At 39.0% G+C, this 16,318-nt stretch overlaps 1 protein-coding gene across 6 annotated transcripts in view; it reads left to right on the top strand.

Moving 5' to 3' along the window:
• Nucleotides 1–16,318, top strand: part of FMN1 (formin 1) — a 419,120-nt gene that overhangs the window by 278,014 nt on the left and 124,788 nt on the right. For all 6 annotated transcript variants that reach the window (XM_032261251.1, XM_032261252.1, XM_032261250.1 and 3 more), the window contains 5 exons: nt 4,577–4,638; nt 6,477–6,565; nt 13,020–13,149; nt 14,620–14,766; nt 15,856–15,915. In XM_032261251.1, the coding sequence (XP_032117142.1) occupies nt 4,577–4,638; nt 6,477–6,565; nt 13,020–13,149; nt 14,620–14,766; nt 15,856–15,915 (488 nt within the window). The remainder of the gene's footprint in view (nt 1–4,576; nt 4,639–6,476; nt 6,566–13,019; nt 13,150–14,619; nt 14,767–15,855; nt 15,916–16,318) is intronic.

Below are 16,318 nucleotides of genomic sequence, written 5' to 3'. Positions count from 1 at the left end.
ATACCCTACCCTTCCCAGGCCAATATTATTTTTATTAGAAATAATACAAATAATTTAATTTCCTGAAGTTCTAGGCTCAGTATTAATCTCTTGGTATTGCTTCTTCTCCATCTGATTTTTCTTTTACCTTTTAAATTTTTAAGATCCTTTTGTGGAAGAGGAGAAACCTCAGTGGAATGCTTGGTGTTGGTCCTAAGTTCATCTCTTTACTTTTTTTTTTACCTGTCCTTTCCTCTCTACTCCATTCTTTTCCCAGTCTCTGTGGGACAGATCAACAGTCATGCTCATCTCTTAGTCTCCTGTGCCCATTTCTGGGTGGGGGGGGGGGGCGGTGATGGTACAAAGCTCTTTCCCTAAAGCTAGGCTTAAAACCTTAGAGGAAACTAGGTTTTAGACTCTGCTTTCCTCAGTCCCTAAAGCCAGTTAGCAATATAACTGTAATAATGCTGTATAGTGTCTTTCCTTTCTGCCCTATCCTTTCTGTCCACATTATTCAGGTTTTTGCTACCTCTTGCCCACTACAATAAATTCTAAACTAGTCTTTTCAAATTTTGACTTTTTTTGTGTGTAACGTAACTTTGTCCAATTTACTCCTCTACTCATAACTGCTCAACAACTCCCTCCTGTATAATAAGTGTATTATAGGTTCATCATGGCATTCAAAATTCAACAAGGTCTTACCGCAAACTATGTTTGGAGTGCACCTTTCTGGTCGCTTCAGTTAAGTCTCTCTTAAAACCAAAATTGAACTAACTGCTGTTACCTAAACATTTCATGAGCCTGTTCTCTTCCTCTAGCTGGAATGTCTTACATCCTTCCAGTGTATGTTCACTGGCACTTACTGCATATTTGCAAATTGTCATTGCATGGATTAATTTAGCTTAATTATTGATGATTAATAGATGAGTGTTTTAAATGTCTGCCTGAAGCGATATAACAGTTGAACTTTTACTCATAGCCTTTTTTTCCTAAGGGGATACAGCTATTTAAAACTTTTTTGAATAAGGAAAGATATTTTCCTTATTCATTCCCTAATAATCAGAAAACTTGTTTGTTGAAGTTAATTATTTTTGTTAGAGAATATTCAGGCAAGGAGTATGACCTATACCGAGTGTATGAGTTGGCGGCACGATTATGTAACTGCTAGCCAAACCTTGCTTTTAGGACAGGGTCAAATTGGGAAGAAGCAAACAACCATAATTCAGACACATGCCCCATAATATAAGGCTATTCCCCTTCAGAGGCTCTCTGGTTTCTTTGTAAGACCCTTTGCTTTCTTTGTCAAGAAGCTTTCCCTCCCATCAGCAGGACTCAATCTTCAGGAGTCCTATAGTATAACCACATCCACAAACATTTATATTATACCTGTTGCACCCGTGGTACTGTGCTGGGAGACGGTTATCAAGATGCATAAGAAAGCAACTGCTGACTGCAAGCCTCTCACAATCTAGTGGGGAAGGAAACTGTTATGCAACATACCGTAATATAGATTCATAAAATATACCATCATCGCCTTATGTAAAATATGAGAGAGGTACTATGGCAGGGGAAGAGATTGAGGACTTAATGATCCTTAAAGGGCGTTAATGTCTGTGCCTTAGGGAGATGAAGAAAAGGAGAAAGCCATGGTGTGTTCAGGAATGGGGGATGACACAGTGTGACTGGAACCCAAGGTGTGTGGAGAACATGGTAGATGATGACTTTGGAAGTATAATTGAGGCCAGGCAGGGAATGGGCTTAAAAACCAGGCTGCAGAGTTTAGACCTCACCTAGTATTTTAAGCATCACAGTAAAATTTTGAAATCTGTTTTTAAAAAATAACCTTGGTACAATGAAGGATAGATTGATGAGAAAGATTCAATTTAGAGAAAAAATATGATAATACAGACTTGGAGGTACCTGACATTTCGTCACTTGATCCATTAATTTTGTAATTAGAGTTATGTCATAGACCTTTTCTACTAATAATGCTTTCTGAAGTTGGGCCTTGAGTGAGGTTTTAAAGGACTGGAAGTGTTTCACAGTAACTGCTATCTGAAACACCTAAGAGTTCTGAAAATTTGGATTTACAGCACAAATCACTCAGTAGTTGTAGTTTTCTTTCTCTAATTCTTTCCAGGTGTTAAAGGGGATAAAGCATTCACAAGCATTAAAACACATTTGTATGTTTTAATACACATTGATATACATTTCAATGTATATATTTGAAATCATGATAGAAGTAGCTCATACATACCATTTTGGGATCATGCCATGTTCGACATGCAATGCTAAGCATACATCTTACATCATTTAACATTTCAGTAAGTGGTATTAGATCTGTTTTATAGATATGCTGAAGCTCAGAAAATTTAACACATTAGGATCACACAGTGAGGAGATTTTGCCCTGTCCATTATAGTCACCTTGAATGTGTTCCTTCAGAAAAAAACTTGTCTTTGCAGTTGCCTCTCCCTGGGACATTACTCTCCAACATAGTTACAAAACTGACGTCTTCGGGTCTTCACTTAAATGTCACCTCCCAAAGAAGTGACAGGGATCCTTCTGTCTAATGTTGTACATTTTTCTGTTTTACTTTCTTCATAGTAAGTTGTTATCTGAAATTATGTATTTATTTATTTTCTGTCCAATCTAGAATATAAATTTCATGAGATTAAGTACTTTGTACTTCCAACTTAAAAATCCACAGTAATTTAGAACAGTTTCTGGAGCATTCTGTACACATTCAATAAATATTTATTCTGAATGTGAATCCATGTCTTCAGAACTCAGTCCCAGCCTCTCTGGGTGTTAGTTTTCCTCTACTAAACACAGTGGAAGGGGCATGGCTGATAATATAATCTGAGGAACTGTGTACCTGGGCCCCAGACTGATTAACTTTTAAAAACTGAATATTTACTTACGAGGAAAAGAAATTCACAGGTCATTCTCTTTCTCATTAGTCAAGATTATTTGATTATATCTAAGCTTGTAGTTACATGTGTAGTTACTGAAGACGTGTGATTAGTTAACATGTAAACATGTTTGGTAGATTACTGTTTAGAATTTGACCTTTTCTTATATGCTCATGTTGGCTGATTTTTATAAGAGAATACTGAGATTTACATAAAATAGACACTGTTTCTGGCTATTTTGATTTTCAAAGCGCTAGACATTTAAAAATGCATGTTCTGTCTGACAAATTAGTGAATGGATATTATCTCCACAAAAAATAACAGTTTTGAGAGGGCAAATCCTTTCTTTCTGTCCTCAAACTACATTTTTCTTTGGTGGTTTTAGATGGGTCTTTATGGAAGCGTGATGTTCCTTTGTCTTGTTGGAAGCTGAGGTAACTTACTCTGTCTATAGCATATTAACCACCTCTTTTTCACGTATCTAGGAATAGCTTGCTGAATAACTCCTAAGTTTAAGAAGGTGGACTGTGAAGTAATTTTAAGTACATTTCTTGGTGTTCTGTGAGGGTCCATGATCTTAGCTCAGTTAATTAGCTTAGTTAAAATTGTATGAAAGCATTCATGTGATTCTAAACCATGGAAGAGGCAAAACGCCTCAAAAACAACCTGCCCCTTACCTTGATCCCCACCTTCTCAAAAACCATGGCGTAATGGAAATGAACAGAATAATGGTTGACGAGCAAAATTTTAAGGCATTCTAAGTATCACTGGTTGGTTTAATAAAATTAATTAGCCTGCCATGGAGAAAATTTACTAGCATGCTGGTTAATTTCACAATGTAAAGTCAGGGAAGGGAGGTAGGGTTGAGGGAACAAACCTTATTAGTTTTGAATAATTATTTAAAGATGTGGACCTGCTTATTTCAAACACTTGGATTGCCAAATCCATTTAGGATTTAAAATCTCAATTTTTGCATCCCAGTATATATGGGAAGTTACCTCTCTAGATGAAATCATAAGCATATTAGTTAACAACTAAATTACTTCATCTTAAATAATACAGAACAAGTAGAATCCTAATAAAACCATAGGAATGAGAACCTACCTGAAGACTGGCTCACGGGAGGTTTCCATAATCTTAATTTGCTATTGATGCAGTTATTGCTTTTTCTTGTCTTTTTAATCCAAACAAGATGTTTGCAGTGGCCGTGGAAAAGTGCCTGAAATCACATGCCTGAATTCATTTAATTTGCCAACACTGTCTTTTTCTCTCCTTTCTGGTAATGGGCAAGAGTCAGTTCTGGTGCATTAGGTACTAAATCTCCTCAACTGCCATCCGGAAAGAAAGATTTAAAATTGCGCTTCAAACCTACAAACTGATTTAGTTTTAAAGCACAAGCACTTCTCCTGTGGAGTCTAAATTAACCTGCAGAAAGGACACAGAACCTGAGAAATTAAACAAGTCAGAGCCAAGGCTCAGGCCAACCATAGGAACCATTTTGGTTTCTTTCATTTGAGACCCGTGGTGCGTAAGGAAGGGGAGCAAAAACAGGCTTAGAGGCACAACTTGTGTAAGAAAGTGCAATACTTTATTAATTGCTTGGGACCTGGATGTGGAGAAAACAGTGGTGCAGGGGACCTAATCAAATTCATTATCCTCTTTTCTTTTTGGGTGCTCGGCAGCCATTTTCAATGTGGATGACTCCGTGGTTGATCTGGAGACCCTGGCAGCCTTATATGAAAACGTGAGTGTCAAAGACTTACAGAGCTGGCATTTCCATATTTATCTTCCACCTGAGAATGACTGAGCCATTCATGTTCTTTGGTAGGAAGGGTTTTGACATGGCCTGGAAGAGATTAAGGCATAGAAACACAAGCTTGAATGGGAGTGGATGTGAGAAGCATTAAGTTCCTAACTCCCACTGTGGTATCTAGAGTGGTGGATCTCATTGCACACTTGCAAGGCAGGGCATCTCAGGTGGACATCACTTATGTGCCCTGGAACCCAGTCCAGTCACTTGCTGGCAGAGTGAATGAAGGTAAGCTGCCTACTGAAATGACAATGTGTACCAGGATCTCCTTCTGAGGAATGGGACTGCTGATACCAGCTTGGATGATTACTCTTAGTCCAAATGAGTTGATGACACTGAATGTGGCAAGGTGTCTAGAATGGTGGGTATGTGTTTTGGATTTATAGTGAGACACTCTTAGGTTTGAGTTCCAGCTGTGTCTACCATTGCCTGCCAAGTGACCTTGGGCCAGTTACTTAAACTCCCTAATTTCATTTGATCATCAGTCCAGTGGGGATTATAGCAGGCTCTATCTGATTTTTTTTAATCAAATGAGCATTTAATATGTGTAGCAGTAGCAACGTATTTTGAAAGTCAACGGGAATATACACATACAAGGCCTTTTGATTTGGGTTTTAAGTGGACATAACCAGCAGAATTATCAGGCTCTCTTAAGAAGATAACACAGCAGAGTCAGAATTCTTCAGAATGCTTCACTGACTGTTAGGATACAAAAACATAGATTGAACCACATTCTCTTAAGTAATAGTATTTCCCAGGAAGCTGTCTAGGGCTCTATAGTATGCTGTGGTCACTCAGTTCAAAAGATGATTCATTTCAATATTTTGTCCCCTGGGACCTTACGTCTTTTACAGAAAATTTCCAAAGTCTAATATTCTAGGCCTGGTGGCATCACCAACTCCTTGCTCATTTTCACATCTTTTGTATGTATCAGGAGCTGCTTCATACAAGTGGGTGGGAACCTCTCACATTTCCCTTAGTAAAGCTTTTATTAATAAACCACAAAGTACACAAATAACAGGCCATTGAGAGCCAATTATTCATTTGAATACTCGGAGGTGAGCAAGGTATAGTGGCAGAAAGAGTTCCAAGTCTGAAGCTCTTTAACAGTTACTTAGTACAAGCCTCAGTGGAATAATCTGTAAATTGAGGATACAGTGGTTTATGTTAAAGGACTTTGTCAAAGGCAGTACCTTCCAGATGCTTTTTGTTGTTACCACGAGCTCAGGACTATGCACACAGTTGCCGCTTGTTAGCTCACAGTAGAGATAAGCTGCATACAACTGAAATAGGTGGATAAATTGAGGAAGTAACTAAATGACAATATAAGTGGTACAGACAATGAGTGCTTATGAAATTTGAAAAAAGGGATGATGGTAACTACAAATAAAAGAGCTGCAAGCCCATATAATTTAGGGCTGTTCTAGGGGTAAGGAAGCAAATTCTAAGAACAATTTGTCCCCAGCCTCCTTACAGGGGAAGAGACGGGATTCAAAGGTAGAACTCAAATAGCTATACTTCTGTGTCCAGCTGCATGCACTTGTTAGGACCATTTGCATTGAATCTTAAACTTGAGCATGCATCAAAATCACCTGGTGGGGTTGTGCCCCACCCCAGTTCTTGTGTCTAGGGTGGGCCAGCAATTTTCATTTCTAACAAGTGACAGGTGATGTTGTTGATGCTGCTGGTCTAGGAACCACACTTTGAGACCCACTGCCATTACAAGAGTCTCACTGCCCATTTTTTTTGTTTTGTATTCTATTTTGGTACAGAGAGCCCAAGAGGATGAGCTGGTTAAAATAAGAAAGTATTACGAAACATCCAAAGAAGAAGAACTGAAGCTGCTGGATAAACCTGAGCAGTAAGGATACTTAATGCTTTTCTGTTTGGCCAAAAGGAGAACTGCAATTTCTGTCTTGTCTCCCAGCTCAGAATAACAAAATCTAAATTGTGCAGTGAGCTAAATCACAACACCATCATTCCTGTGACCTATTGCAGGCAGCAGGATGACCCTGCTGCCGGGAAAAGCAGCAATGAGATTTGTGCTCCTGGCTGCAGCGTGTCTCACCCACTTCCCCCACCCCACGAGACTCCTGTTTCTTGTTCTAGCAACTTGTTAAATCCTCCTAGACTAAACATTTTTACCAAAAGGGTAACTGAGGAAGGAAGAGGCATTGTTCTATTTAAGGTTCTGCTGATGTAGTTGAAAAGATGATATCAGAGTCACAGAATTCAAATTTATTTTCCTAAAGGTCATATCCAGTAAATGCAGCCTGAATGTGCCAGCTTTTCCTCAAACTTCTCCACCTGCTCTGCCCAAGTTACATGTGGCTTTTTCTCACCCTCACTCTGCACATGCTTGTTCTTCTCTCCACTCAATCTCTAGCTGCTTGCTCTGTCATTTGCGATGCCGTTCCATAGGCTTTGAAAACCCAGCACTCCGGGGTGTAACTGAGTGACTCTTGGGGTCTTGAAACCACAGATAAGCTCCTGGGGCTCTGCAGCCCCACGCCCCTGCCTGGCTTTCCAGGGCCTAAGACTCTGTGAGAATGTAAAATGGGTTCACAGGACACAGGGGCTGCTTTTGTTTGTTGCTACCTTGAATTTTTTTGTCCAATTCAGGCCAACCCTCTCAACCTAGAGATGAGGCAAGTGTAGCAACCGAAGCAGAAATGGAATGATCAGATCAGGGTTACAAGTCAGCCCTAGAAGCATCCAAGTTTCTCTGGCTTGCGCTGGGGCTTCCATTACTTGTCCTTTGGATCCTCTAGAACAGGGGTTCCCAACCCCTGGGCCACAGACTAGTACCAGTCCTTGGCCCGTTAGGAACCAAGCCACACAGCAGGTGGTTAGTGAACAGTGACCGACAAGCAAGCCAGCATTACCACCTAAGCTCTGCCTCCTGTCAGATCAGCAGCAGCATTAGATTCTCATAGGAGCACAAACCCTATTGTGAACTGCACATGAGATGGATCCAGGTTGTGTGCTCATGAGAATCTAATGATGATCTGTCACTGCCTCTCATCACTACTAGATGGGACCATCTAGTTTCAGAAAAACAAGCTCAGGGCTCCCACTAATTCTACATTATGGCGAGTTGTATACTTATTTCATTATATATTACAATGTAATAATACAAATAAAGTACACAATAAATGTAATGAGTTTGGTCATCTCGAAACCATCCCATCCCCCAACCCCAACCCCTGGTCTGTGGAAAAATTGTCTTCCTTGAAACCAGTCCCTTGTGCTAAAAAAGTATTCTATAGCAGCTGTGCCCAACCTAAGTCCCCATGGATGCCTGGACATTTAGACTTAGGATAACATCTCTAAATGACTGGGGATGGGAGTCAGGAAGAGAATTCTGGGTTTACTCAGTCACTGACAAACCTACATGATGGTTTTGGGAACCTTGGATGACTTGCTCTCACATGGAGTGTGGTTCAAGATGCCCCCCTCAAATTGGTTTCTAAAGCCTAGGGATATTGTGAATCAAGTCAAATGAGTTTCCTCTGCTGTCTTGTTCCACTGACTTGAGACACCTTCGTTACCAATCCCTACCCTCAACTGATCTATGGTTTATTTCCAAGTCATATTTCCTAATAAAACAAATTAATCCCTCCTAAGATGCTAATGACTCAAAGTAAAGTGACTAATAATGGGATATTTCAACACTGGCAAGGCCATGGAGATGTATTTGGGCACAGCCAGCATATCAAGCAATAGGATAGTGCTGGTTATAGCAAGTTACACAGTAATATTCTCCTCTAAGCCTGGAGTTGGCAAACCTTTCCTGTAAAGGACTAGATAATAAGTATTCTAGGCTTTGTGACTTACGGGATGTTACAGATAGTCAAGTCAGCCATTGCAATGCAAAAGCAACCACAAGCAATAAACAAATGGGTATGGCTGTGCCCCAGTGAAATTTTACTTATGAACACTGAAATTTGAACTTCATATCATTTTTTACATGTCATAAAATGTTAGCCTTCTATTGATTGTTTTTTCAACAATTTAAAAATGTAAACATCATTATTAATTCACGGGCCATACAAAAACAAGTGCTGGCCTGGTTTTGGCCTGTGGGCTGCAATTTGCCAACCCCTTAACCACCAAGCAGCCCTTGCTCTAAGCTATGGGAATGGCTGATCTGGTGAAATGAACAGGCAGGGAGAGATCATGGGTTTCTGCAACTGTCCTAATTATTATTCTAATAGCCAGGACTTAGATAATGGTAGCAGGTAATTAACACATAACTTATTCTTGTTTTCTCCACGGATGATCTAGATAGAAAAGCATTTTTAATGTTTATAAATGGTCATTGTAATGGCTTCATGAATATGAAAAGCTGGCAAAAAGGACTGTCATGTTGTGCTGGTGAGGTGACGTGCTTGGGCTCAGTTGCGGAGGGTGAGGCACGGCTAGGTGGGGGCCTTCTGACCTGGGTGTGCAGTTCACCTTTGCCACCGACCTCCTGCACAAACCAGCATTTGTTTGATTTATGCCACTCTGATTCTCTGGCAATAAATCAAACCATTATTTTGCCATTAACTCCAAGTTATTTGCCATTAACTCCAAGTGAGTTGACTATAAGCATGTTTTACATACTGGAAAATATGAATCATTTATAGTTTTAACATTGCAGTTTCCTAAGAGTCCTGTGGTGCCCAGTCCTATAAATCAGAGCATGGAGAGGCTGGTCTCATCACTCACCTCATCAGCTCTCTTACACCCCAGTGCCAGATTTAGAAAGCCATTCCCTGCAGAGGTGTCGTCTGCTTGGTACCAGGCTGTCTGAGAACCACTCCCTCTAGGGATGACTCTTGACTCTTTTCTTATGCTGTCTGGTAATGGTTGTGAGGTGAGGCTCTACTGGGTTTCATTTGACCTGGTTCATGCTCCTTATGGCCTAGGGTGAGAACACTATACACAGCCTTTTGTGATGTTTCATGAGGGTCCACAGCTGCTTTGGGACCCCCCCACAGAAGGCTCTGTTAGTGTACTCCATCAAAGAATGCAGGTTACAAGATTCAGTTATGCTGTGTATTGCCTGTGTGCATATACACCTTAAGTAATACCATTCAGAAATTTAGGGATATTAAATCAAATGTCAGTCCCTTAAAAAAAAATGGGCCACATTACATCATTTCACCTGTCAGCCGAGTTCCTGCTGTGGATGTGTCACCCAAACAATGTGAGACACAGAACTTCTTTCATATATTAGAAGCTGAAGGTACAGTCCTTCCTGGAAACATTAGCCTGTATTGGAGAAAGAAGGGAAGGATCCTGCATTTGTGGCCTCTTTTGGGAATATTTAGTCTTCTTTTTTTCTTTCTTAATGAACCTAGAACGTAAAGTTAGACTAGTCCAAAAGGAACTCAATCCATAAATATTCATAAGTACTAAGGCCCAGTGTCTAAGATCCCATGCTTGGGAATATTTGAGAGAGGGAGTTACTGTTTTTGCTCTTGAGGGTAGAGGATAAAACAGTAATGGAGCGGGGCAGGGGAAGAGAAGATATTTATCAAATGCTTGCTTCACAGCCTTCAAAGTAACCTGTATCTCTGGTACCTTAGCAGATAAATAAGAGAGGAGCTGTAGTGCTCTTTGCATGACTGTTTTTGAATGGCAAGGGTCATAAAACCCTATTTTTTTTTCCAAATTTGCCTCTTTATTATTTTGTATTTTCACTTTATGCCAAGCATCCAAGCCAAAACTCCAAAGTCATCCTGGACTCTTCACAACATCTCTTAGAGTTAGATTACTTAGGGTCTTGCTGCCTTAGTAGCTTCCTCATCTATTTGCCCGTCACCATTCACACCGCAAGGCCCTCTTACCTTTCCTCTTGGAAGACTACAGCTGTGGTCCAAGAGGTCTCCCAGCCTCAAATTTCCTATCCCATCCAATCAACTGAGATGCTGCCATGGAGATTTTCTAAAACAAAGAGCAGAAACTGTCACTTTCCTGTTTCAAACCCTTCATGCATTCAGAAGAAGTTGAAACCCTGCATTTTAGAATACAGAATACTATTTTAGCATCTGCCTTCTACTCACTTCCACCACAGATACCCATTCAGCCTATCATGGCTCTCTTGGCAGTTTCTAACATGTTATGCATGAGCATCACATGGCTCTGGGGACCCTAGCTGATACTGTCCCCCTATGATACTTCAGTGTCCTGCATTTGGTTTCCTAGCTCCTCTTCTGGATCCAGTCCATCACCAATAGCAGTTATTCACACTCCACAGTAATTGTTGAATTACTTCTCAGATTATCAAGAAGGGATTTTAAGTTAAGCTCTGTTCCCAGGCCCTAGCATGGTCCCCGACACATTGTACACGCCTTATACATTCCTGAAGGAGACTGACATTCTTGGTTACTGATCTTCTCTATTAGTTTTCAGTTCTTTCCAAAAATAACATAAAATTGTGATCTTTTCTCCCCGCTGCAACTCTGTGTATGGGTTCCAGGCCCTTCTGCATAAAGAGGACATTGGAACATTGAGATGCTCTAAGACTTTTTCCAGTGCAAGCCCTAACCCCCGTAAGGCCTTTAATCCTAGAGAGCCTTGCAATTTCGATCTTACCCTTATTGCATAAGACAGATTTATAAGACTATGGTCTTCTCTCCTCATATTGGTCCTACACTTCCTCTTTTAAGATTATTTATGAGTAACTTTTCATCCAGCATTTCCTGCTTTTCATCTAAGTCCTTTTAGGTGAGCTCAGGCACTGATCTGTATATTTTCTCATGTGGTATCTCTAACTGCTTTGCGCACTGTGTTTATTTTAAGTGGGAAGTATACATGAGATGTCCTGAATAACATCTTATGGTCACATTTGGAAGGGGAGAAATGCAAGGTCCTTCTTTCAAAATAGTTCAGCATCTGAATAATTACATCTTACCAAGACTCATTACAAGATCAGATGCTATCACTCCTGTGAGCTTTTTATTTCTTATGTATTTGTAAAAATTGATGATACCCCTGATTTCAGTCATCAGTGAACAAATTGTTTAATATTACATTCATAAAGAAGTAATTTACACATTCCTATGAGTTTCTGCTTTTATACTACATCATATAATTTTCGTAATAATGGGTTATTGAACTTTAAAACAAGACCGTATTTTCTTTTATGGATATTCCTTTAATGGAATGTCATCTCAAAAAAATGATTGTGGATTATGACATAGTTGTGGAATAAATACAAAATCAATTGATAGAAAGTTATTAAAACCCAAATCTCCCCAAAAGTAGAGGAGGCACAGAGACTATAAGCCAAGAAAATATCTTCAGGTATAAAAAGAAGTAGCCTTCAGCTTTGTTCCTATGTAAAACCATTTATGGTGAGAGATGGCAAAAATTCCATGGTAATGAAATTATGAGTTGACCAAGACTTTCAGAAATATCAGTTAATCATCATCTCAACTCCTGAATGAAATAACTGGCTCTCAGTGGATTCTTTCCTTTTCTGAATTCATGTCCAACTGTTTCCACCCATTTTCGTTTATACCCCTTCCTCTGGTGGTTGGCCTGGAGAATATGTAGCTCTTCCAACTCAGTTTTGCAAAGGGAACCAGTGCCCAACTGCTCACACAGTGAGCTACTGTGTGTAGGTCAGTACTCACCTTTAGCTTTTAAAATCTGTCTTGCCATATTTTTAAGGAAACTTTAGGTAGTCTACTTAATGAGTGCCTGCTTTGTTCTAAATACTGAGCTGTAAACTATGTCTATATGTGTTAGTTAATGTGAAAAAGTAAACAAATATCTGGAGAATGTGATCATTATAGATGATTATGTAACTCATTGAGCAAAAATAGTAGCAATATCACTTCAGTAAGGAATTTTTTTTTTAATCACTTGTCTGTAGACATTTGCCTCAAGTCTTCAGTTTGCTTAGCCTGTGTAAATACACCTTTAGAGAATGCTCCATTATGAGGGAGTTTATTGTATAATTTTTCTCATATGTTAAAGACTAGGGCTTTCCATTTGGCTTCAGTCTTTTGTTTGGGTAGCAGGAGATAGATAACTTGTTCAGTATACTTGCATTAATTTTCTGTTCCCAAAGGAATTTATACACCATACATTTATTCATCATGATAGAACCCCTTTAAAAAATGCCCCTGTTGTCAGCAATGGAACCCATGCCCTTGGAATTCCTTGAGTCTACCAATCCGACATCTTTTATAGTTGTTGAGATTGTCAAATAAAGAATGTTCTCAAAGTGGATCTTTTTCAGCTGTCTTTTTATTTTTCCTGTGACTGTATGTGATGCTAGATGATTCATTTTCTTTTTTTTTTTTTTTTTTTTACAGATTTTTACATGAGTTAGCCCAGATTCCTAATTTTGCTGAACGTGCCCAGTGCATAATCTTCAGATCTATCTTTGCTGAGGGTATCACCTCCTTGCACAGAAAGGTAGAGATCATCACGCGAGCTTCTAAGGTATGTTTGCTGTCTAATTTAAAAGATAGCCTTGTTCTTATTGAGAGTAAAGGAGAAAGTGGGAAAGACCACTGTAGTGCCATTATAGAAACCTTTTTGGACACAAATTTTATGTTTTTCTAAGTGTAAATTTGATGATTATCCTGCCTGAGAGAGAGAGAGAGAGAGAGAGAAAAGGAGATGTAGACAGAAGAGGGAGAAGGCGGGAAAAAAATGACACTTTGACAAATTGCTTCTAAAAAATTCTGAATATCTTCCAAAGTACATACTGGCTACTAAAAACCAATCTAAATAGCATGACCTGTTTCCTATTTTACAATTTGGATTGCAGAAGAGATTTTGCTTTGGATCCATGTATTTGATCATCTGAAATCTGTCGACCTAATAAAGTAAAAGGATTCCAGAGACTTGATAAGTGAAATGACTGACAATGAGTCATTGGCAAATAAATTCTAGTTCGTTTTACTACACTGGTGTTCATTTTAAGGTTAAATTCTAGCACCTGGCTTTTTCTCACAGTTGACCCATGCTCTTAAGGACACGTTATTCTTCTCCACAAATACTGTAGTACTTTGTTCCTTATCTGGAGGCATGGTATTTTTTTTCTCTAAGATATGAAATATTTCAACAGAGAAAAAATAAATATTACCATAGTATAATTATACACTCACTAATGATATCTGAAAGGCAGGAGCAGATAAAGAAGTCTGACTGGAGCTTAATTTTTCTTTCTTTTTTTACTCTGAAATAAAGGATGGGGATAGAAGGTCAATTAAGACTATAAAGAAAAATGTTTAAATTGGAAAATTTGTACTTGAAGTAAAAAATAGATGAAAGGAAAAACAAATGAGACAGGGAGCCAAAGAAAATCCTAAGCAGCTTGAAATTGTAAAAGTTAATAGAAATACAAGGACTTAATAAATGTAAGTTTAATAAATTTATTAAAGATGGCCTACGGCCTTAAAATGCATTATTATAGTTTACCTCTGAAAATTATATCTGAGGATAAAGAACATACTTTTTCTGTGTCTGCTCTGCATTTAACTGTATTGGCTATGTAGATAAATAGGACTGAAATACATCCTCATAAAGGTAACCCCTTTTCTACTTAGAAGTCATCCAAGGTTAAGCCTTACTATACCAACTCCCTTTTTACAATGTCTACTTTAAAATAAATATTAAAAATTAAACTGACTCAAATGAAAATATAGAACTAATAATTAATCCTCATGTATTAAAACATGCACTGTTTATAATTAACTTGTCGAGTGGGTAGAAAATAATGGGTATTAATGTGTTTGTAAAGACACTTATGGCTTAGTCAAGTGTGTTTTTTATTTCGCCAACTGTTAATCCTTTTGGTAGCAAGCCACCCGACAGCCGATTGAGTACTCAGTAAATATTTGTTATTGAATGAACATGGGTGCATTTGGAGTTCAGCTCCATAATGATTGGTGTTTGCCATCACAGGGCTTGCTGCACATGAAGAGTGTGAAGGATATTTTAGCTCTTATTCTGGCTTTTGGAAATTATATGAACGGAGGAAATAGGACTCGGGGACAAGCCGATGGATATAGCTTAGAAATTCTGCCCAAACTCAAGGATGTCAAAAGTCGGGTATTTATTTTTTATAAGTTTCTATAATCTGCCATTATTTTCTTTCTTTATCTTTAATTTTAAAAAAAGTATTCCACATTGTTCCGTGTATCTCTGTCCTCCCCCAACAACAATCATTTATATTAGAGCATGCATTTTTTTCTTGCTTTCTTTTGACTTTTGAATAAAGAGGTTGTTTTGTTTTTTCATGTTAGACCTTATTTTCAGTGATCTAATTCCCATTATGTGTATGTGTTCTCTGACATACACAATTAGGTATTGAACTGCTGCTCAATGAGAGAACAAAACAGATAGCATACAGTACCAGCGTCCTGCAAAGGCTGGAGGCTGAGTTTAGTGTTAGCTACTAGTACTTTACTGATTCCTGAGTGGCAAAGCAATGTTGAATCGCCAATTATTCTTTTGCCACAACAATTGGGCTGGGGTCTACTGTCAAACTCTGTGAGCCTGATGATCACTTGGCTCCACACCCCTGCCGAGCTACCTCTTTAGAAACAACCAGCCCATATCTAGGCATCCCATGGCGGGCAGGGGGGCACAGGGAGGGGAAACACACAGGCAAATTAGAATTAGACTCCAGTGAACAAGACACAAAGGCTGCCTTGTGGGAGGGCCTGCTCCCCCCTGGCCCCCCCGGGTCATAAAGTGGCGTGGTGCTCCTTTTAAGCTGGCCTGGATTGTTTTTCACACCATTAAGAACACACATTTTTTGAAAGGTGGGAAAGGAGGGGTGCTTTTCTGTTCTAGGCCCTGGTTCCCTTTAGCTCTCCCTGCCCCCTCCTGTCTTGGCTTTATGCCAGAAAATACAAGGAGACAATTTTTTGTTTGTTTTAGCCATTATTTCAGAAGTTTTATGCATTTTCTGTTTGTTTTTCCCCACAAAGGATAGTACAGTGTAATTTCTTTGCATAGCTGGTATAGTAAATGGATAGGATGAAGCAGAGGAAGGAAAACCTTGATACCATGGAAGAGAATTAAAGCCAGTTTTTGCAAATTAGAAGTTTCTCAACCTGAGATTTCATCTCTCAACCATGTAACATGGCAGTCTCATGGGAATTATTTTTATGTAAATTTCTCTTTTAAATTTAGGATAATGGGATTAATCTGGTGGACTACGTTGTGAAGTATTACCTGCGTTACTATGATCAGGTAAGAAATGGCATTATGTGGAAAACTTTCAACTGTTACTCATTGTTGGCATTCATAAGTTGGATGACGGTGGATAGATGGATGGATGAATTGGAAGCCCAACATAGAATGTGGGAGCTCTCTAGCTCCTTGGTTTGCAGATGAGCACACTGAAACCAAGATAATTTAACTGAGTTACGAATAGAAGCATTATTCACTGGTATAAATCTTCTGAGTCTCATTAGACTGTATGGTAGCTTCAGAGAGACCCTAGTTGCCTTAGTGCTTTATGGCCACAGGGTGAGGTTCTCTGTGAAATCTAGATCCATTTAGTAATTGGCTGTAGTTAAACTGTATTCTGATGATGGAGAGCAAAATTTAGGAAAGTAAGACTCAGTAATACCCAATATTTTATCAGTAATGA

The sequence above is a fragment of the Sapajus apella genome, unplaced genomic scaffold (genome assembly GCF_009761245.1).
Source record: "Sapajus apella isolate SASKATOON/1434 unplaced genomic scaffold, GSC_monkey_1.0 scaffold122, whole genome shotgun sequence".
NCBI classification, from domain to species: domain Eukaryota; kingdom Metazoa; phylum Chordata; class Mammalia; order Primates; family Cebidae; genus Sapajus; species Sapajus apella.
The sequence above is the reverse complement of the archived record's forward strand: the minus strand, read 5'-3'. Positions and strand labels throughout refer to the sequence as shown.